This window comes from Pituophis catenifer, unplaced genomic scaffold (genome assembly GCF_029215685.1).
Source record: "Pituophis catenifer annectens isolate HBS135680 unplaced genomic scaffold, rPitCat1.0.hap2 SCAF_1, whole genome shotgun sequence".
In the NCBI taxonomy this organism is placed as follows: Eukaryota; Metazoa; Chordata; class Lepidosauria; order Squamata; family Colubridae; genus Pituophis; species Pituophis catenifer.
The window spans coordinates 305,208,060-305,232,325 of record NW_027256881.1 but is presented as its reverse complement, the minus strand read 5'-3'; the positions used below and the strand labels follow the sequence as shown (position 1 = coordinate 305,232,325).

The 24,266-nt window shown below is 38.4% G+C and overlaps 1 protein-coding gene across 1 annotated transcript in view; it reads left to right on the top strand.

The window, feature by feature from the left end:
* KCNK10 (potassium two pore domain channel subfamily K member 10) overlaps positions 1 to 21,134 on the top strand; it is a 50,379-nt gene extending 29,245 nt beyond the window's left edge. Inside the window, exons 3-7 of the mRNA XM_070931481.1 lie at positions 4,988 to 5,105; positions 8,027 to 8,187; positions 11,052 to 11,238; positions 18,303 to 18,445; positions 20,502 to 21,134. Of these exons, the coding sequence (XP_070787582.1) occupies positions 4,988 to 5,105; positions 8,027 to 8,187; positions 11,052 to 11,238; positions 18,303 to 18,445; positions 20,502 to 21,134 (1,242 nt within the window). The remainder of the gene's footprint in view (positions 1 to 4,987; positions 5,106 to 8,026; positions 8,188 to 11,051; positions 11,239 to 18,302; positions 18,446 to 20,501) is intronic.
* Positions 21,135 to 24,266: the final 3,132 nt, after the last annotated feature.

The window sequence follows — 24,266 nt, the reverse complement described above, 5'->3', positions numbered from 1 at the left end:
GCCAAATATTCCAAACAAGACTGCACCATAGCACAGGTTCTTGACTGGGTGCGCAGGGGGTGGCCACAGGGACATCTGCCGGAGGAATTCCTGCCACACAAGGCGAGACAGCATGAGCTGTCCGTCTTGAAGGGTTGCTTATTGTGGGGCAACAGAATAGTGGTCCCCCTAACTTACGCACCCCCATATTAAAATCTTTGCATGAAGGGCATCCTGGCAGAGCCAGGATGAAGGCTTTGGGTCGCAGCTATGTGTGGTGGCCTAAGTTAGATCAGGCTGTCACAAAGTGGGTAGAGGGTTGCCAGAGCTGTCAGCAGTCCCAGCCAGCACCCCCCACAGCCACCCCTACAGAATGGGAGACCCCCAGAAGCCCATGGTCCCGAATCCATATTTACCTGGCTGGCCCGGTCCAGGGGCAAACCTTTTTGGTAGTGGTTGATGCATACTCTAACTGGGCAGAGACGTGGCTACGTATGCCAGTTTGTGTATTCTTAACAGATCTTAACAGATTAATAGAGTTGGAAGCAGTGGTGGGTTGCCTCCGGTTCGGACCGGTTCTATAGAACCAGTAGTAAAACCGGCGGGAGGCTCCGCCCACTGACCCTGACATCATCAGAAGCAATCTGTGCATGCGCAGAAGCTTCTGCACGTGTGCACGCGCACAATCCCTTTGCGAACCGGTAGTAAAGGTAATTAGAACCCGCCCCTGGTTGGAAGGGACCTTATAGGTCATCTAGTCCAACCCCCTGCCCAGGCAGGAGACCCTGCACCATTTCTGACAAATGGCAGTCCAATCTCTTCTTGAGATAAGAGTGAAAAGATTCTACATAGGACAATCTTGTGTTTCCCTCCAGTATCTGAAAACTTCAGTACTTCACTTTATATAAATGCAAATGTTTCCTAGATAAACATACATTTTGGTATTATTTTCAGTTTTGATGTGCTGCAGTGACAGTTTCTTTCAGTAACCTGGAACAATAGCTACTGAAACATTAGCAGTGTATGTAGGTAAATCATTTTTCCAAGGGCCTACTTTTTCCCGGACAAATCTTTTGATTCTCTTAGTTCATTTACTTCCTACAGTCAACTTGGAGTTTTGATCGTCTGTTGCTAATATCCTGCCCAACACATGCACTTATTAGAAGCCTTTAATAAAACCACCAATGTGCTCTCTTTTCTGGTGGGATTATTTTATCCTTGCTGAGTGGGTCACTTTATGTCTCAGCCTGTCTCACTCAGCCTGGCTAGGTGGCTCAGTAGCTAAGATGCTGAGCTTGTCGATCAGAAAGATCGGCAGTTTGGCGGTTTGAATCCCTAGTATAGGTCTCCTGCGTGAGCAGGGGGTTGGACTAGATTTTTATTTTTATTTATTTTATTTTGAATTTGTATACCGCCCTTCTCCCTGAGGACTCAGGGCGGTGAACAGCCAAGTAAAAACATCAAGTACAAATATTAAAATACAGTTAAAATATACATATATAAATTTGGCCCCATTAATTAAAAACAATAAACAAAACACTTAAAAACACTTAAAAAAATTAGGCCAGCCCGGCTTGCTGGAAAAGGAAGGTTTTAAGGGCACGGCGGAAGGCACCGAGGTCTTGGATACTCCTTATCTCTGGAGGCAATTGATTCCAGAGGGTAGGTGCCCCCACAGAGAAGGCCCTCCCCCTGGGGGTCACCAGCCTGCACTGTTTGGCTGATGGCACCCCGAGGAGGCCCTCTCTGTGGGAGCGCACGGGTCGATGGGAGATTGTCGGTGGCAGCAGGCGGTCTCGAAGATAGCTAGGCCCTATGCCATGGAGCGCTTTAAAGGTGATAACCAACACCTTGAAGCGCACCCGGAAGACCACCGGGAGCCAGTGCAGCTCGCGCAGGAGCGGTGTTACATGGGAGCGCCAGGCTGCTCCCGTCACTACCCGCGCTGCTGCATTCTGGACCAGTTGGAGCCTCCGGGTGCTCCTCAAGGGGAGCCCCATGTAGAGAGCGTTGCAGTAGTCAAGGCGAGAGGTGACGAGGGCATGAGTGACTGTGCACAGGGAATCCCGATCAAGAAAGGGCCGCAACTGGCGGATCAGGCGAACCTGACAAAAGGTCCCCCTGGTTACAGCCGTCAGATGTTCCTCCAAGGACAGCTGCCTATCCAGGAGGACTCCCAGATTGCGAGCCCTCTCTGTGGGGGCCAACGACTCGCCCCCAATAGTCAGTGATGGAGTCAACTGACTATATCGGGATGCCGGGAGCCACAGCCACTCAGTCTTGGAAGGGTTGAGCCTGAGCCTGTTCCTCCCCATCCAGATCTGCACAGCCTCCAGGCACTGGGACATCACTTCAAGGGCATCGTTGGGGTGGCCTGGGGTGGAGATGTACAGCTGGGTGTCATCAGCGTACTGGTGGTATCTCACCGCAAAGCCACGGATGATCTCGCCCAGCGGCTTCACATAAATGTGAACCTCCTAGATCCCTTCCAACTCTGTTAACTGTTATAGTTAGTTGTGTGCCATTGCCATTTCATTTTAACATGGCACCACAATTGCTACATGGACCCCTTGTTCATTTCATGCATGAGAATCCATTCATGAAACGAATATAAAAAACATTTGGCAAGAAAAGGTAAAAGCGCAGAGTTCTTGACCTGGGAGAAGAGCTTTATGTCAGCTCCTGGCCAAAAGAAAAACAAGATAAAAAATAAATTGCATTGCTAATGTGGGTAGGAAAGTTGAGGTGCAATCCGAAATGTCTGTGACATAACCTTTTGAAAGATAATTAGGAATAGTATAGTTCTTGATTCATTTTTTTTTTTACAAATTTCAATAGCAATCATAAACTCTTGTCTAGATTAATGAAATATAGTGCACATGGAACTAAATTTGAAGACAATGAAAGAACTTCTGTTGGCAGCATTTTCTGTTACGGATTTGTGAACCAAATTTTTATACCAGCCAAGTAGTCTCATAAATGTCACTTGATGATAACTAAATGCAGAATGCCATTAAATTGTGCACAGCTTTAACAGATCACCACTTGTTTACTTGTTTTCACACCAACAGAAATAATGTGGGCAATTAATTGGCCACAAAGGAAGAAGGTTTTTTTTCTGCATACGTTGTCTTCTTCATGCATTGTTTCCTTTGCTTGGGACAAAAAAAAAGCTTTTGGAGAATTTGAGTTTTCTAGATTACTGAGGACTATGCAGAAGAAAATGGCTTAGAAATCAGAGGCCCAAGGGAGAAAAGCCTGGATAGCAGACATCCAGAGAGGAGGCCAACAATGTCAAAATTGGTAGGGGGGTGGGCACAAGTGTGTGTGAGTGAAGCCCTGTCTTGTTTTGTGCGTGCAATGCATGCTAGTCATTTAAAAAAGAGGTGAATTTCCATGTTTCACCCTCCATTTTGACAATATGGACACTCATTCAAATTAGCACTCAAAGAGAATATATAACTGGCATGCATGTGATTCAAGACTTATTAATCTGTTGCATTTCTACATTCAAATGGGAAAATAAATCTCTTGGGAATACCAGATTCCTGTTTCTTGAATTCTGAATACACCTTATAATATTACATATACTTGTAGTTGGGAAGCAGTCAACAATATGTTGACTTGCAAGATAGTCTCTAGAGTATCTGGATTGTCTTCCTATATACATGAGAAGGAAGCAAGAATGAATGCAAAATTATGTTGATTTGTTATGTATCATGGGAAAGTTGGCAGAATTATGCTTGCAAGGGATGAGAAGTAGCAGTGAGCAAAATTTGAAAAGTGCAACACTTTGTGTTATGCAAAGAGTGTGCAAACCAGATTTCTGTTCTTCAGGTTACTGAGTAATGTATGAATATAAGGGAAAAAGTTTATTGTAAGCTTGTCAATTTAGAAAAATAGATAAGGAAACAAAGAGTTTTGAATTATGGAATGTTTTGCATGATTATGTTGAATGTAATAAGAATGTTATATGGTAGAAAGGAAGTGTGATAATTAAATTAAATGTGTTGGAAATGCTGAACAGAGAGTAAGATAAGAATATGTGATATTTTCTTTATTGTAGTTATAGATAAAAGTATGATATCTTATGCTTTTATATAATATAAGATGCTTGTAGCGATTGTAGATGTGTGTTGATTGAGGACATAAATGCACATGCATTTTCATGGAGCTGTGTTGTATACCAAGATTGAACTATTTGCAGTAAATGTTAGATCACATGACAAACTGAGGAGTGAAAATCAAAGTATTAAAGTAGCTGAAAGAGAAAATGGAGCAAATAATTCTGTGTTGCATATAAAAGCTGAAACGTTAGAGCAGAATTCATTTTTGTATCATGGTGCAAATGCTGGTAAAAAAGTAATGTGTGATGTATTGTGGGGAATGAATGTTTCAAAAGATACAGAATTTGCCATGCATGAAATGGTTTTGCCCACTTTGTTAGAAGTGATTTACAAATTACAGATTCCAAAAATTGCTTCCCGCATGGAAGTATATTAGAGTTTATAATCTTAACAATGGTGAAGGTCACCATAAGAGAAGGTTTAAATAGAAAAGTTGACATAAGGAGATACACAAGATAGTATGCATCTTAAATACTTACACAGGTAAGTTCTTTTCTTTGGCTTCTGTATCTTGCAAAATGCAGCATCTTGCATCTTCTTGAGATGTGTCCCTGTAAATTAGTGTATTACTGGGAACCCATGGTGTTTGAAGGGATCTATTTTATTTTATACTTAAAAGAGTTACAGATATACAACTCCAATGGACTCTGGGAGAAGCTTTGACTCAGTGATAGAGGAATACGGCTTTGCATGTAGAAATTGTGTGGGACATCTTGTATCAGAGAGGCCAAGCAGTAGACAATGGATAATTTTTTTATTGCCTGGAACTTTAGAGAAAAGAATTGGCAGCAAGCATCATCAATCTTGCATTTGGAAGACAAGATATTTTGTTCAGTTACAATATATTCTGCTCTCAATTTGCTTCTTTTCTTTTTTTGTAGCGGGTTATGAATGCTACCAGTGCAGGAGTCAACCCCGTTGGAGATTCTTCTAATAGCAGCAGCCACTGGGACCTTGGAAGTGCCTTTTTCTTTGCAGGAACTGTCATTACTACTATAGGTATCTATTTATCCATATTTATAATTTATATTTCTGAATGATTCTGTCTTGGTATGATCAGATATGGGGAAAATGGGCTTTACTGTATATAGCCTATCAACTACTACTTTCAGAGGTCTGAAGTATGGAGCCCAACCATAGAGTCTAAATCAATCAATAAAAGGCACCCCCCCAAAAAAATGAATTAATCAGGAAGAAAACTATAGAATATTTTAACAGATGTATCAATCAACATTGAATAATAGACAGTAGCCAAAGAGGGCAAAGTAAGGAGATTCCCGAGGACATGGCATAACACAATACATGTCTTGAAAGAATAATGGGAGTGACTCAGCTGACAATGAAAACAAAAAGATTTAAAGTAGGTTTATTTGACTGTCAGCTGCCTTAGTTGTTACCTTTGCTGTATTTCTTTAAATGGAATCAGAACAGTCAACAGAGGTTACTGCAAGCCTTCATTCTCTTTTGTGCATAAGTACACACTTAACACACACACACACATGCCATATTGCCTAGTTTACCTTTGGAAATAATAGAAAGCAGCATTTTTTTTTTTTTTACAAAGCCAAAGCTGACTTCTGCTTGCTCTGTTTATCAAACTGGAAAAAAATGCTAGTATTTTCTGGTGAAATAGCTTTTTATAATTCAGTCCCACTATTTAAGACTAGCAAGTGGTTGTTCTGGAATTAGAACCGAACTGTGGTTCATTTGAGATACAGAAGGGCTGTTGTTGCATGATGCTGTTTAGCCTTTTCATGCGATAATAGTTTTTTTTTTGGGTGTTCCTCACCAGTTGAATTAGAACCTTGTTCACTGGCAGATTTTTGCAATTTTGGAATAGCTATACTTAAGTGGTGGGAAAAAAATGTCTCTTAAAAAAGGATGCATGCAGGCACACCCCTCTTTCAAGTGAGTTGACAACAAGAGCAAAGGCAGATCTACCAGTGAATGGAGACTGCGTTTCAAATGCAGGAGAGGCATTCTCCCAACTGACAGATTTAATGATGAATAAACATTCCAGATCTGGAGCTGCAGGCTTACTAAGCAAATAAATGTAAGGAGCACCCAGCTGGGTTGGAGCAAAGGTCTATCAAGCTGAACATCTGGTTCCCTACAGTGATCAACCAGCTGCACCCAGGGTAGCAGCAAAGCTATTCACATAATTATAGAGGAATTTAGAAATAAATGACTTCAACCCGTATTGAAGCAAAGCTTACTGAATTATCCGTGCAGCAGTCCTGTTTGTCCTGGTTGCAAATTTGGGTCTTCCTTTGATGAGCTGGCTGGGGCATTCTGGCAGTTGAAGTCCTCCAGGCTTAAAGTTACCAAGGTTGGAGACCCCTGAGCTACTTGGTCATCTAGATTTTTGAAACCCAAATACAGCAAGTCTAATTTTTATATACATCTCTGTAACTCCCCCCCCACCCCCAATGCTACTAGAGAATAATGATGGATGTTATAACTGCAAAATCATTTCTGGATATTTTTACAGCATTTACATGTTTAGTGCTTATATTTCCAAACCAAACATAGGCAACCAATCTTTAATAATAGCTGGCTAGGGGATTCTTTACAGATTGCAGTATGTATTTTAAGTTATAAAATATTGATTACAGCTTAAAGTTTTTAAAGAACGCAACCAAACGTTAAATCCAAATCTTGAATGTAAAGATATGTATTGTCTCATATTTAACAGTTCAACTTGTACCTCCTGTTTAGCCTGTTCACAATTTGCTGTGAATATTTTGCTTTAGTTTTGTTTATTGAATGTGAATTTTTAAAAAGCTACCAGCCATTACTATTACTTTATAGCAAGCTAAGTTCCATTTTCTGTTGAAGTTCCAAGTGATATTAAACATTTATGAATCCATCGTTGTAAGCATATCATTATGAAGTGCTAGAAATTTTGCCATATAGTTCATTAACCATAGACACAGGCACACAAATCCCAATCTGCTTTATTTTGTCAGCAGGGACATAGTCGATAATCCTCCTTTCCCCCTTCATTTAGTCTTCTGGAGCATATAGCTACATTGTGCATCTTAAATGTGTTTAAAAGCTTATCAGTAAAGATAAACTGAAAATATACGAAAATGAAATAAAAGCAAGTACAAGGATTAATATCATGCTCATAATATATTTCACTTAAATTGTTGGCAAAACAAATAATTAAATAAAGCATGTACACTTATAATTGTAATAGTCAAATTCCTGGTCTGAATAAGAGGGGGGGAATATGAAGCAGTTAATATACAGGCCTCATCCCATGTTTAATCTTGGCTTCTACTGTAGTATCACATGACAAGCCGATGCTTAAATTTCCATGATACTGTGTCCTAAGACAGGATTAAGTTAGTTTTAGATAGTTGAGGTTTTACTTAAAACAACAACAATGGTCTGAGCAGTGTGTTCTGAAGTCATAGAAATGAACAGCAATGCATTATGAAGTCACACAGAAATAGATAGCAATGCATTTTTTCTGTTTTTTTAATGGCACCTATTGGTCATAGGGTTATAGCAGTGTTTTTCAAAATTGGCATTTTTAACATAGGTGTATTTAAACTCTCCAAATTCTTCAGCTAAAAGTTGGCATCTCTTTTAGCTAGATTATATGATTTGGACAAGGGGATAGATGGGGAACTCATCAAATTTGCAGACGACACCAACTGGCAGGAATAGCCAACACTCCAGAAGATAGGCTCAAGATACAGAAGGATCTTGACAGACTTGAACATTGGGCGCTATCTAAGAAAATGACATTCAATGGTGAAAAAAGTAAAGTTCTACATTTAGGCAAGAAAAACAAAATGCACAGGTACAGTATATGTGATACGTTGCTCAATAGTAGTAACTATGAGAGGTGTTCCTCCTCACAATCTTCAGAAGAGAGAGCTCACAACCAACTTCTTTTTTCTCAACAGGTTATGGAAATATTGCCCCAAGCACAGAAGGCGGAAAAATTTTCTGTATTTTGTATGCCATCTTTGGGATCCCGCTTTTTGGCTTTCTGCTAGCTGGCATAGGTGACCAGCTTGGAACCATCTTTGGGAAGGGCATTGCACGAGTCGAAAAGGTCTTTCGAGTAAGACTGAGATGTTTATTTTTCCCCCTTTTTTCTCTTTTAGTTCTGAATCTTAATGGCAAAGCATCTGCGCTTCTGAAAAATGTGGCTTAATGGGACCCAGTGATGCCACCTGTCTCATAGATGTATTTTCACCATTTAGGAAAAGCATTGTTATAAAAGTTACAGAATTCTTAGCTAGATAGTGTTGAGGGACTTTCAGGGGAAAAAATAATGAATGTGTGAGTTGCAATAGAACATAGGCAGTTCTGTGTTTTGCCAGAGGGCATTCCTTCCAAGTATCTCTGACAAGCCCAATAGGCTGCCAGGTAACTTTAAATTAAATCTAATATATACATGCTGTTAAAAATCTCCTTTGTCACTTCCTACTTCTTTCTTTGGCATATTTCTTGAGTCCTAAGGGATGATTCTCTTTGTAATTAACTCAATTCGTATCTTCTGTTTGATATTGTTTGATAACTTTACAGAAGAAGCTGAGATTTAGATCAGGAAAGGAATTAATTTATTCTGTGCAACTTGTTATCCCTGAACAGTGTGTCTGTTTATGTTTGATGATTTAATCTAGAGCCATCCCAATTCATATTAATTGCAGTGGAATTGAAAACTGCTCACTCTCTAAAGTGCTTCGATCAGCTGATGGGAATCATCCAACTTCTAGATTTTTCTTTCTTTCGATACCCTCAAAATGACAGTAGCATTCTAAGGTGTAAAACTAGTTTAATATCGTTCTCTTTGAATGCAGATTTTTTTTGTACAGGAAGATTTTATCTGAAATAGTCTTCAGTCATGCAAATGACCACAGTTTACCTTTATTCTACCTCCAATCTGAAATTATATGACCCCTGAAAAAAATATTTACTTCATCTGCAGTTTTGTATGAACAGCCAAGTGTTTATGAGAGGAAAAGGCAGGAAAGATAGGAATCAATCAAAAAACCTTTTATTACTATATAATCTCTATTTAGCTTTCCCTAAACTGTACAGTCTAAGTAGTGTTCCCCAGCTTTGGCAAGCTGAAGATGTGTGGAGTTCAACTTGCAGAATTCCCCAGAAACCAGTGTGGAGTTGAAGTCCATTTTGGGTTGGTGATTGGGACCAGAGGTCTTCTGAACTTTTGGACTTGTGCTGGAGCCCATTCTCAGGGAACTTCTCTCTATCAGAATGTTATAGACCAGGGGTGTCAAACTCGCATCGCCACGGCATCATCATGTGACGTATTGGGACTTTTCCCCTCTCTGCTAAACCGAGCGGGGGCAGGGCCAGCATGTGACACATCAGGCTCGCAGCCCTTGAGTTTACATTCATATTTAGACTATTCATTCTGTTAGAGAGAAATTCACTGAGAATGAGCTCCAGCATGCACCTGAAAGCTCAGAAGACTAAATCTCTGGTCCCAATCACCAACCCAGATTGGATCCTGCACTTGTTTCACTTGTTTGGATCTCCTCAATTGAATATTTCATATTTGAAGCATCTTCTCTATGCATGGATGTATGTTTCTATGTTTGTATTTGTGAAAGGGGACAGGAAGGCTAACAACAATATAATATGACACTTCATTTCATCAATGTTCTGTAACAGCCTTCTCTAAGTCAATATTGTCCGAGTATTTTGGGATTATATCGCTAGAATTCTCAGCCAGCATGGCAACAGCTGATTGTGAATAGTGGGAGTTGGACTTCCAACATATCTGGAATACATCAAGTTAGGGAAAGCTAATTTAAAGTTGCTCTATCCCAATGCACTTTATCTGAAACCAATCCTGCTATAATTGGAAGTACTCCATGCACAGAAAAGAAGAGCGAATCCCACACTGAGCAAGAAAAAAAATCCTTTAGTTTTATGCTAATATATTGATGGCTAATACTAATACTATACTGTGCAGGATAAACTTCTATACTGTTGAGGATAACTATATTATTTAATCATTCAAGGGCAGCGTATGCAACTCCCTTGGTGAATAATAAAATCATCAACCTGCAATTGATAATGGAGCTATAGGATGGCTGTGGTGTTGTGTGTGCCTTTAGGGATGAGCATGGACCCCTTCTTGATGTGAGGTTGGCTGTTCATTTGGTGTAGATTTCAGAGGTGTAGTTGAATAAATGGTTTGATGAATGTAGCTGTGAAGTACCCTTTTGAAGCAGCTTCATAAAACTTTGCAGACTGTGTGACCTTTTGCAGAGATGCAGATGTGCCATTATGTCTCATGTGCAGGAACTGGATTTCTGTTCAGGCACTGTGGGGGATACTGGCCCTTATATGATGTAAAGTATTTCAGTAAAGAAAAGCATATTGTCCCCATGCCTTGATGAGCCAGACTATATTTTTTTTCTGTAGGTCCCATCCAGGTGAATTGTGCTGCCCTTTTTTGGATCTAAAGTGCACATTTCTGCAATGCAGAGTAAATGATGCATGCATACTGTATGAAAGCTCATTCTTTTCTGAAGCATGAAATCATGAATGACTAATCATTTTGTCATACTTTGATTCAAGTATACACACACACAAAATATACTGCCATTTCCATTATTCTTTTTCTGCTTCTGCTTCTATTTTTTCTTCAAGAGCAATTGTCATGTTTTTGTAAAAGTTAAGGTTTAGCAGCCACTCATTCTTCTCTTTGGAGTATTGCAAACTTTACTACTAGGAAGTTTGGCAGTGGGGGAAAATACTGTGATTTCATATACACAGTTGTGAGATTAAAACTTGTACAGTATTGCATATTTTTCATGTTTACAGGCCGTTGGCAATTCGTAATGAATGGATGGTTTTTAATATATTGCCAGGCAGCAATTTATTTTGTGTCAGTTTCTGAAACCAGTGCCCTGAAACCCACAAATGATGATCATTTTCTTTTTGCAGAAGAAACAAGTGAGTCAGACAAAGATTCGTGTGATCTCTACCATTCTTTTCATCCTGGCCGGATGTGTTGTTTTTGTCACCATTCCAGCTGTCAGTTTCAAATATATTGAAGAATGGTCAGCCCTGGACTCTTTTTATTTTGTCGTCGTCACTCTGACCACAGTTGGTTTTGGGGATTTTGTGGCAGGTGAGACATTCCATCAATTGATTGATTGATTGATTAATTGCAGTGAACTACTGTATGTCCCATTTATCAAGAGACAAATCTTACCAATCTGCCTTACAAATAGCATGTTAAATTTGTAGGCATGAAAACTACAATATTAACCCATAAACATGTGCTTTTGTCAATTAAGTGAAGGTGTATGCTTTCAAACTGGAAACTGAAAGCATATAATTGTTTTGAAATTATTTTTTCTAGCCAGTAAGAAGGAAAAAAGTGATAGGGGAAGGGGCAGGGGTGAAATGCTCCCGGTTTGGAACGGCTCGGGCGAGTAGGTAGCGATGCTGGCGGGAAGTTCGGAGAACTGGTAGCAAAAATCCCTGCCCCCGCCCCCCATGCCCAACTGAGCCGCGCGATCATCAAAGGCTTTTTTTCTTTTAAATGCTTCTGATGAGCCAAGCTCTGACGATCCAAGCTCTGACGATCCCAGCTGAGTTGCCTGCCGATCAGGCAAGTAGTAGTAGTAACAAATTTTAGATTTCACCATTGGGAAGGGGAATTACATTTGTGCTATTGCGGGTTTCTGTACTGAAAACAACATATTGGACAGAATGTGATATGATTCAATTTCGAATCAGTACTTTGGCGTGGCGTGGCTTGATGGGGGTGGTGGTAATGTGACGGTGGGCATGGCCAACTTTTTTTTTTAACTTTTAAAAGCATTTTTTCTACAACCTTAAGAGGTTGCAGAAAAAAATGCTTTTAGAAGCCTCTGAAGATCAGGCAACTCAGCTGGGATCGTCAGAGGCTTTTAAAAGCATTATTTTTTCTATAACCTCTTCGGCCAAAATGCTTTTAAAAGTAAAAAAAAAAAGCCTCTGATGATTGCGTGGCTCAGCTGGGCATGGGGGGGGGCAGGGATTTTTGCTAGTAGTTCTCCGAACCACCCGCCACCATTGCTATTGGGATCGGGCCATCCGGTCCGAACTGGGAGCATTTCACCCCTGGTCCTAATCATCAACAAATAATTGATGGTTCCATATCAGTCTCCATCTAAGGCCCTGTAGCTATTGATATTTGATGCCAATCACTAGCAGTCCTATTTGAAACATAAAATAGGAATGTGGACAGGTATACTGCCTTCCTTGCTCAGTGTGAGCTAAGACCTAAAGATTCCCACTGATTTTTCTTGCATAAAGTTATAATTGACCTGATAATTGAGAAAGTTGCAAGATGGACATTCTCTTTTCAAATGTCGCAGAAGAGTTTGGACTTGAATAGCTTTATACTTTTGTCATAATTATGAGACCATGTTCAGTGATCCTGTTGAATAGGTGATCTATCACCTCTGACAGGAGAAGGGTTCTATGCAAACTCATGCAACTGATTTTTACTTGTAGCTCAGGATGTGGCTGAAATGAAAGAGGCTTTATTGAATAGTATAAAGAGGGACTATAAGATGAAATATTGGACTAAAGTCAGTCATTCATGGCACCCATAGACTATCAACATTCATCTAGATCTGTTTATGTAACTATGGGAAATCCAAGGAGCAAAATGAATGGCAGAACATGGTAAGGGAAGATATCACTATTCTTATTTTTCCACCTACTTCCAACCAAATATTAGAGAATTCAGAAGTCGCAGTAGTCTTTAATGGTTACTGGCCAGAATTCAGCAACAGAATTCTGCAAGTTAACTAAGTAGTAATGAAAACAATTACACAATTTCTATTTCAAACAAAATAAAATTGCCATAAAATTATATCTGGGTCATAGAGGTTGACAAAGGAATGTCTAGTTTTACAGATAACCAATTATTGACATATTCAAGGAAACAAAATCATGTCAGTCTAATAAAAGTAACTGTACATTAAAATAAATACTAACTGTCTGGTTGCTTTCCTGGTAGAAAGTTAAATGACCTCATAGAAGGTACAATAGAAGAGATGATAGAAAGCATAATATAACAAGATATATGGGTTCCAGAAATCCTTCTCCATAAGGGCATGATTTTAACTTGACAGAGATTTTTTTTATATTTTCCCTTGAGAATAGCTGTTGTGAGGATAATAAAACATGCTAATGTTAGTTCTCTTTGTAGTTTAGAGACAGTTGTTTGATTTAAAATATCTTGTTGGCTTGAAACCTGATTTGATTATTCGGGAATACATTCCTGGATTGGGCAGATTGATCTAGTTGGGCTTCCAAATCTCTGGCAAATTGCTTGGGAGCAGTAAATGATCACAGGCCACAATCAGAACCCATAGTTGTGCAGGCTTTGTAAGGATGTTCTTTATTCTGTTGATTTGTAATTGTCCCCAGTGAGCAAAAAACTACATCTTCAAGCAATAACAATTAGTTCACATAGATATTTAGCCATTTCTGTAACTACAGATTTAAATTGGCTCACAAATACCAAATAAGTTGCATGGCCTGCAATATTTTATATCAACTAAAGCTTCTAAATGATCTTCAGGGACACCCTTGAGGAGAGGATGTTAACAAATGCATGAATGACTATTCATCTAGGGTTGCTACTCTAGGAATGGTTGCAACGGTACTTGAACAGAAGCCCTTCTAGCCACAGTTGCCACCTGCTCAGCAAAGCACAGCTATGAATCTAGAGAGCCTGCAAATTGTGTGCTGCCTTGGAGCAGGAGAGTACAATTCTGTTCAGAAACAAAGATGAAATTTTCCTGAAATGGTTAGGTTCACAAACCCAAAGCCACTTAGTTTTGGAGAAGCCCAGTCAGAGCCTATTCCTCTCAGTCCAAACCCTGACAGCTTCTAAGCATTGGATTGTACTTTTACCATCTATCACTTTTCAGCTTGAGAACAGAATGTATAAGTGGATATCATCGGCATATTGATTATATTGAACTTCAGGCTGACAGGTACCTTATCTTGAAATTAGAAAGAAGAAAGAGAAGAAAGCTCCCTGAGGCATTCCATTGAGTGGAGGTGTCTAGGCAGATGGAACAGTATTCCCCTGCTCCAATCTCTTGGAGAAGACAACCATGGTCAATGGCATTAAAAACTGTTAAGAGATTAAGAAGAACCAGAAAGTTGTGCTTTCTTGATCTAGTCTCTCCATAAGTCATCCACAAGTATAAGGTAAAGGTAAAGGTTCCCCTCACACATATGTGCTAGTCGTTCCCGACTCTAGGGGACAGTGCTCATCTCTGTTTCAAAGCTGAAGAACCAGTGCTGTCTGAAGACGTCTCCGTGGTCATGTGGCTGGCATGACTAAACGCCAAAGGCGCATGGAACGCTGTTACCTTTCCACCATAGCGGGTCCCTATTTTTCTACTTGCATTTTTTACGTGCTTTTGAACTGTTAGGCTGGCAGAAGCTAGGAGAAGTAACGGGAGCTAACCCCGTTTTGCAGCATTAGGGATTCGAACCGCTGAACTGCCGACTTTTTGATTGACAAACTCACTTAGCCACTTAGCCACCACATCCCTTATCCACAAGTATAGCCAGGAAAAATTGTCTAAAATAAAATGGGAGAAGGCTTCTTGAGCAGGAGCAAACCACAGCTTCCTTTACAGTGGAAGGAGACACCCCTTTGAAGCATTGATTACTGCTTATAATCCAGTTTCCTGCCACGAATGCCACTTTCCAGCAAATGCCACTTCAGTACAATCAAATCTAGCACCTTTATTCTGGATGCCCTTTTATTAAGTGTGTAATTAGAGTTTTGAGTGAACCACAAACAAGATGCTTGAGAAAGTCCCCAAACTCTGAAAACTAACAGGATCTATCAGGCATTGGCCTCTTGGGCCCAGCTGCACCAACAAGGTCTCTCATGTGGTTTCTATGGATAGTCTCTTTTGATGCCTGCAGAGTCTCATGGTTGACCGCAGCAATCCCCTCCTCATTTAGGGAGTGTCCTGCTCTAGAAATCCAATTGAAAACTGAGAAAAGATTGATCTGACAAAATGTGTTTCTTGACACATCCATGCTGATCTCTCAAATTTATCACATTTTTTATATTGCTCACAAATATATCTTTTTACAATCTGCTTTAGAAGATCCAACTTATTACCCGAATGATTCCACATGAGATATTTATAGGCATTTCCTTTCCCCTTTCTCTTTGTCCACTATGGCCAGTCAAGGCAATGAATTTAAGTGAATGTCTGGGCTAAATGTGACTGGAGTCAAGGTAACTGCTTGTGACAGGAGTGAAGGCAATCAATTACGAAAACCATAAAATAAGCAAGCTCCGTAGTGGAATTATTTTTCATTTGCAGTGTTGCTGTTTAAAGCTATGGACTTTGAAGGAACTCCTTTCCACTTTCCCAACAAGATGCTATACACTTTTATTTAGATAACCAGGAAGAAATCTGCATCTCCTACCCTGCACAACATCTCATTTGTAGGATTCTGAAGGAGAAATAGAATTAATGTGGTACCCATGTATTTATGGTGATCTGAAAATTGTGAAAGTTACTCTGCTGTCTGACATACAGAATAATACTGGCCCATGGCAAAATAATTTAAGCATTGATGAAATTAATGATTAAAATAATGATCAGAAACATCATGAAGAATAGTTCCATCTTTCCTTTAAAAACACTTGACTATCTTGATGGCACAGTGGGAGAGAGCAGTAGAAAAACTAAATTTGATTTCATTTCATTTACATTTAAGTGTAACTAAAATAATTAGCTATCTTGATTGTTTCCTAGGCAAATATTGCATGATTGTATGATTGTCTTAACTGCTATGTATACTATGACGGTAGATTTTGAAGGATCTCATCTAAAACTTTCAGGGATTAGATGTGGCTTTTGAGCCTTGGGCTATATACTCCTGCAGTAGATCATTGACATTTGCAAATTTATACCAGAGTAAACTTCTTGATGTTTATCAATTTGGAAAGGAATTTGTCCTGTTAATTTGTGGGCAGCAGGGAAGAAAAATGACAATCAAACACAAAAATATTGCACTGGTTTAGCTGGAAAGTAGTAGCATTTATTTTATAATATCTGCTTATTCTGTGCAACAGATCACGGTTAACTCTTTAGTGATTCTCCCCTGGGACCTGTGATACATGATCAGAAGAACATCATCAGCTCATAAAAACAAGGGCACAGCTGCTTGCCCTTTGTTATACCTTGACAGCTGTAAAGCCATAACAATACATCTGTTGAAAGATAATTGAAACCAGAAGCAATATTTGAGTCTTTGCCAACCTTTCTATGCTTGGATTTCTATGTGAATCTTAAATCATTATAAGCATGCTCATATGCAGGCTACTTAGAATGCACCTTAAAAGATTCATTGCAGTGTTTCAAATTGCTAACAGACTGTAAAAATGCAGAAGGTCAGGGAAGTAGAAGATGGAAGACTAAATAACATTATAACAATAAAATTGAGTTCCCTGTGTTGGCTGTATTTAAATAAGAGACATTAACAGTATACACTCACTCACTCACTCACTCACTCACTCACTCACTCACTCGCTCACTCACTCACATAAAAATAAATTCCAGGTTCTCTTGACAAGAATCTGGAGTTGATATAGAGTAGAATGGATATAGTGGTGCTAAGTGACAGCAACATCAGGAAGAAGTATGAGAAGCTGGAGAAGTATCTGAAGGAGGAATTGAAATGATGTGAAAAGGGCCAAGGTGATCCCAGGGTGGTAAGGTCACTTGGGACCTGTGACATCTGAACTTGGAGAGAGGCTCCAGGAACAGCATCAGAACTCTCTGTCCAGAAGAATGTATTGCTAGGAGCAGCTAAGATACTGTGCAGAACCTCCAAACTCCCAGGTCTCTGGTAGAGGACCCAAAATTTAGGAAGACATATGCCACCCATAAGAGTGAGAAGGGAATTTTTTTATGTTTATGTAGCTGTTGGGCCCAGAGGGGACACAGTGGCTCAGTGGCTAAGATGCTGAGCTTGTTGATCGAAAGGTCAGCAGTTCAGCGGTTCAAATCCCTAGTGAGTAACGGAGTGAGTAATGGGGTGAGCTCCCGTTACTTGTCCCAGCATCTGCCAACCTAGCAGTTTGAAAGCATGTAAAAAATGTAAAGTAGAAAAATAAGGACCATCTTTGGTGGGAAGGTAACAGCGTTCCGTGCGCTTTTGGCATTTAGTCATGCTGGCCACATGACCATGGAGACATCTTCGGACAATGTTGCTCTTCAGCCTTGAAATGGAGATGAGCACCGCCCCCTAGAGTCAGGAACGACTAGCACATATGTGCAAGGGGAACCTTTACCTTTACCTTAGCAGTTGGGCCCATTTTTCCTCCCTGGTGAATAAATGCAACACTGTAAGGCACGCCTTTCCAGTGAGTAAAACTTACTGTCCTTAAAACATACATAGGACTGTACTGCAAATAGCATTTTTGGGGGGACATGGCTTTAGAGAGAACACATGCTGCAAAACATTGTGTTGATAACTAGCTTGTATTCAAAAAAAAAAAATGAAAATTATCACAAAAAAGGTGGAATTTCCTTTGCAGATTAATGAGTCTTAATGTTTAGCTATAAATAACATGAATATATTGATAGCTGAAAACTTGTATCTGATTATACTGTATATTCATGAGCAAAAAGCTTTTGTTATAAACACGAGTGTTAAAACAGTGAACTTATTCTAATCATTTATTATTTCCTTTTTGTAATAATTTTATTAAATTTACAAATATAAAACAGAATTAAAAAGAAAAAGAAAAAAATAAAGAAAAAAAGACATACAAAGAAATGACTGCCTCTTCCCTCAAGACAAGTGCAAACAACTTCCGTAACTTTTCACCTTCTCTGATATTTCAGTGAAATGTCTCCTCTCCCCATTTCTTATCTCTTATCAATAAACAAATTATAAATCAATATGCTAAATATCTTTATGTGCTGTCAGGATGGTATGAACATATTGTGAACATGCATACTGAGTTGAGTTAGCCAAGAGTCTTGCTCAAATATTGAAAATAATGTGGATTGGGAACATGAAAATGAAAAAGTGTAGTTTCACTTTTAAGATATGTTTTGCATCTACACATCTAAATGTTTTCTTGTGGTTGTAGTTGTTGCCATCATCATTGTCATCATCGTTGTCTTACCATCTTAGGAGGAAATGCAGAAATCCCTTACCGGGAGTGGTACAAACCCTTGGTATGGTTCTGGATCCTTGTGGGCCTTGCATATTTTGCTGCTGTCCTCAGCATGATTGGAGACTGGCTGCGGGTTATTTCAAAGAAGACTAAAGAGGAGGTAACTATTGACAAGTAGCTTATATTGCAGGGTGTTTTGTGTCATGTTATAACAGCTTTCGGGTTTGAAGTTTACTCTTTCAGTACTCAATACAGCACATAACAAATTTGTGAAAAAATATCCAATATCTTAAAAAATAAAATAAAATAATCCAAATAAATTTTAAAACAACATTAAAATAATTAGTTGTTTATTAAACTTTATAAAGAAGATTATGGGCTGAAGGTCATCTCTAATTTTGAATAGTAAAAGCTGTACTCAGAAATTGTCATTTATTGGGTAGACAAATTCTAATTGAATTCAATTAAATTAGAAATTCATATTTTTTTCATCTCATGAGAATTTGCTACATTGGAGTAATTCTTGCTTTTTAAAAGCTGCTAATTTATTTTTTTTTAAAAACAACCAACTAATCATGAAGCTATAACTCTCAATCAGCTATTAAGTAATGATATCTTTAAATTTTTGAGATTTTACAAAAGGACTATATTTCACAAAGAAAGGCTGAATGAAAATGCTTAAGAGTTAGAAGACTTGTTATATTCATTGTTTGATTCTCATGCCCTTACACACTCTGAAACTTTAGGAGAATTGTGTCTGTAACATATTATCTTTGTTGACTCAAAACCCATGATTTTATATTGCCAATGTAAAAAAAAAAAATCAAAAACTAAATTTGAAGAATATAGAAGAAATTTAGAAAAGAGAATTTAATGCCTCTATATTGCCCAATCAATGGCCTCGGGTTCTGAGGAGTGTTAAATATATTTGTGGCCTCGGGTTTTGAGGAGTGTTAAATATATTTGTTATGACCTAAAATGCAGCAAAAATTCTCTTTAGAGTCTCTTGGAGTCTATAGAGAATCTTCTTAAAACAATTGGGTCTGATCCTTTTTAAGTTAGTGATGTAATAAAATTGAGAGTACATTTGTTATGGGTTATGTGCTTGCAATTCTTTGTTGGCTAGTTGTTATTATTATGGTGAACCAAGTTCTTTTAAGTCACTTAAAGATTAAAACTGTTTATATTTGTTAAATTAGACTGGTTTCAGTGTAAAGAATTTAACATATATTGAGCATGGACTCTTGTGAAAAAGTGATTATATGCTTATGGAAAAATGCTGATATTCTTGTAAATTGGCTTTACAAAATTAGTTAGTTCTTAGACTTTCAAGCTTTGTATTAAAGGAGAGCCAAGATGAACAATATAATTCTGTATGGCCTATATTTATTTGAATCCTAATAAAAATATATGTTTGTTTGTTTGTGTGTATGTAAATGTATTTATGTGTGTGAATGAATAGTACGAACTCAAATCAAACTTAGATGTTTGACATCCCACTCTAGAGCTGAGGGAGAGTGACTGGCCCAAAGTCAGCTTTTGTCACTAAGAGATTAGAACTTGAGTCTAAATATTCATAGTCCAGATATATTGAATATTAATAGATACACACACAGTCACACACAGACCCAAAATTAAATTCAATTTAGTTGGTGAAGGAGGAGGTTTTTAGTTTAATTTAGGTGCTTTTATTTTTATTTTTTTAATTCCCCATTACTTTACATGCTATTAATGTAATATATAAATATTTGTTTATTATATAGGAAATTAGTGTGTATTTGGAAAACTGAATAACAAATAAAAATACTCAGCCTTTGAAAACAAATGAATGCCTGATCCTACTAATTGTTCATTAATTCCATTTGCAGTTGGAGGAACATTTGTTTGCTTATTTACTTAATCAGTTTAGATGACTGCCCACTTGCAACTCCGAGCAACTAATATAGGATTAAAATGAAAAATAATCAACAGGACTAAAACGAGCAGAGAATATATAATACAACCAAAGTCAACACAATGATAGTCCCCACCAATACACACATGAAGCTCATCTGACAGGCTGGCCCAGTGCCTGGAAAAAGGTCCATGAAATGTCAACAGGGGTGGGACCATCTAAATTTCAGGGGATAATCCTTTTTATAAACATCTGTTTAACTACTACTATTTTTTGAATTTATTCTGAATCTTCCTCTGTTATTTTTGGCTTTCCATGACAGGTTGGTGAAATAAAAGCCCATGCAGCAGAATGGAAAGCCAACGTGACAGCAGAGTTCAGGGAAACACGGCGGCGGCTCAGTGTGGAGATCCATGACAAACTTCAGAGGGCAGCCACCATTCGGAGCATGGAACGCAGGCGTTTAGGTCTGGACCAGAGAGCCCACTCCCTGGATATGCTGTCTCCAGAGAAACGTTGTGTCTTTGCTGCCTTGGGCAACAGCCATTTCAAGGCTTCATCTCAGGAAAGCATCAACAACAAGCCTAACAATCTGCGCCTTAAAGGATCAGAGCAATTGAGCAAACATGGGCAGGGGGCATCTGAGGACAACATCATCAACAAGTTTGGTTCTTCATCCAAGCTGACCAAAAGGAAAAACAAAGACCTGAAAAAAAGTATCCCGGAAGACGTGCGGAAAATCTATGAGTCCTTACGGCACTACTCCTTGGATGAGGAGGTGAAGAAAGAGGAGGAGGATGACGACTTGGAGAAGGTGTGTCACTCGGCACACTCCAGTACTGCCATTCTTACCAATTGTATTGAACAACACATGGTCCTGGAGAATGGCATGCTCCCCACTGAAACCAAAGAAAGGGAACACGAAAATAAATCATTACTTGAAGACAGGAATTAAATGTAGATCATTCTTTGACTCTAATGAGCCAGTGTTAGTCTTTTATATATGTACATGATCTATAAATGTATGTATCAAGACACGTGCCTTATACAGACCTAGTTCAGTCTGAATTGCATAGCATCCTAGAATATTTCACTGTGCCATAATGACCGAAGCTTGCTCTGCCAAAAGAAATCAGAGATAATACACTGGAGAATGGCATCTGAAGGTGGAGTATTGACAGTGTCAGCCTACACTGTATGCGTACAAGGGGGGGAAATTCCAAAGGAAGATGGTAATGCAACTGGAAAGGTGAACAGCATGGTAGGAATGTGTGAGAGCAAAGACAGACACATTAGAAGATCATTTGGGAAAGGAGGCAATGGAGCCGGCATGAGTCTTTCCAGTGGATTGCAAGTTCTTTCTCTCACTGTTGAATACTTTTGATTGAAAAGTAAAATAAGAGGCTGAACTTAAGGCAGCGTTTCTGTTTTGGCATAAGATCCAAGTATGAGGGTTCCCTCATTTTATGTTTTGAAAAATCAATGAGCCTTCAGAGATCCCTGCTTCCCAAATTAAAATGTTTTTATGCACAAGAAAAGTATCTGGATGCTGGGATGTTATCAGTAAAGACAACAGAATGTCTTTTTCAGAAACAAGAAAAGAAAACGTAAAAACAGCTCATTGTGAATATTTGTCATGAAAAATGAAAAAAGGGAAAGATGATGAAAAACTTCTGCCTTTGGAAGAAATTCATCTTATACAGTAAACTAATACTATGCTGGGGGGGGGAAACTTCAAAATTTAAGCAACTGCAGAGTGTTAGGAAGGAAAATATAAACTTGTGCTTGGGTCAATAATCAGTGAAGTTCTTTTTTAAAAAAAATTACGATCATACTTTCTATTCCTGAAGGAGCTTCAGTTTTAACACTGTAATACACTAAAAATAGAAAGTTAAACCTTGCATGATGTCAACAGTTTGCTATTCTCTGTAGCAGAAATTCATTAAAAAAGACATGTCATATACGATGTATAGTAAAGGGTGGGGCAACTTACAAACCTCAGGGCTTTGTGTCCCTATTGGTGGTTAAGCTTAATGTAAGAGAAAGATGTCCAAAATTCCAGGATAGTAAAAAGGAAACTGGTGGTAATGTTTGAGTAACTATTTTAAGTGCTTAGAGCTTTAAGTGCGATTAATAACTTCATATTGTGAAGTCTTTAATCACCTATTTTTTAAATAACTTTCTTTAAAGTTTAAAGTTTTTTTTCTTATTTGATCCTTCTCTCCACAGCAACTGAGCAAATTCACTTTTAGTGTTATACCAAATAAGAAAACACTATCACTTATGCATTTGTTGTTCTTTCCACAACAAATTGCACAAATCGTTTCAGATTTCAAAACAGATGTTAAATGAAAATGTAGGAGAGAGTTGATTAATTAGAATTATAATGCTTGGATCTCTCCCTCCCCCCCACTCTCTTCCCCTCTCCCTCTCTCCCTCTCTTTGTATGTCTGTGAGATGAGGAAAGAGAAAAAGAAATTAGTTCTTGGTGAATGTTTGAATGGAAATTTGCTTGGAATACACATGCAGATTGACATACATTAGCATCCTTCAGCTACCATTCAGAGAACATCTGTAAATACTATAGAGTTCCCCAAATACTATTTGTAATGTTTTTAAAGGATGCCAAAGCCATTGCTGCACTTTTTAATTTTCCTGCTTTCATATGATCAGCCCAACATAATTTATGGAGAATGTATTTGTAATGCTGTCATTTCAAGCATCTCAGTTATTTGCACCAGTCTATAGTTAAAGAAATCTTTAACTCCTTCTTTCTTTGCTATTCCTGTCTAATCCATAAAACCGTGAAGATGTAGACCCAGAATCAAATCCTTCTTCAACTATGGAGTTTACCAATTGCCTTGGGAATTTCCAAGTTTGCACAATGATTATCAGAAAAATAAAAGATGAACTGAGAGAGACACATATGTACCATCTTCATCATCTTGGGGGAAAAGACGTAACGGAAGACACTTTTTAAAATGTATCATCCACTTGACTGGTTAAAATAAAAGTCCCATTCTCTGAAGCTAAAATGAACTTTCAGTATGTGGGTATTGGACAGTATGTTCCATGATATCAAAGGTTGCAGGTTAAGGAAAGCTGCAGCTAATAAATAATGGAAGAGAGTTTCCACCGTCAGTTCCCCCAAAGAAGGCTCATGCTGTTCTGCATCTTAGCTCACACTGAGAAAGAACATTTGGAGCAAAGAAGAAAATTGTATGAAAACCACAATGCTGCTAATGGGAGAAGAAATACTTTTAAATGACCCTACAGCTACACACTACACATAATTTAAATTCCATTTTGTGTAAATCTTAATCTGATAATCATAGGTGTCAATTCTATGCAGGAGAGTGTGCAGAAAAAGGGAGAAGAGATGGAATATAATGTCCTCTGTTCCAGGTATAGAAAATAATGAATTTATCATGCAGCTGAAGACTAGGAGAAATGGCCGCCTATTCCCAGCAGCTACTAACATTTGGCAGTTTTATTATATTCTCTGTATGAATCCAGAAGCCCAGTTAGTCCAAAATACAGTTTCTGCCTTTACAAACCAGATGCTTAATAGGCACCCCAAAAGTAAGACATGAGAACCATCACATTCTATAGCTTGTGTTTGCCATGGAAGGTTTTTTTTTTTTAAAAAAATTACTGTCATAATTTGAATTATGATGAAAATCTTTCCCACACACATAGACATGCACACAAGCTATATTTGCCTTAGGTGAGGATTTAGTCCTGGTGCCATTGTATATGAAAATGGATTGACCTACTTGTGTTCACCACAGTGCATGGCTTTCAGTTTAAAGGAAAACATGAAACAGATTCATATTTCTGTTGAGTGAAGACGTTGTGATATACCACATAGGAGGCCAAATACAGAAACCTTTGTGGCCAAAATGGGATGATTGGCTGTTAGATTGACATTTTTGGGCAAGCAACCTGAAGCCATGTGGTTCAGAATGTGTCAGATAAAAGAGTGATGCTGTATAAATTCATATATTAAAAATGCAGAGTGATGTCATTTCCGATGCACACTTAAAAAAAAGGCAACCCTTCTTTACAATACTTGAAATCTGTGGAT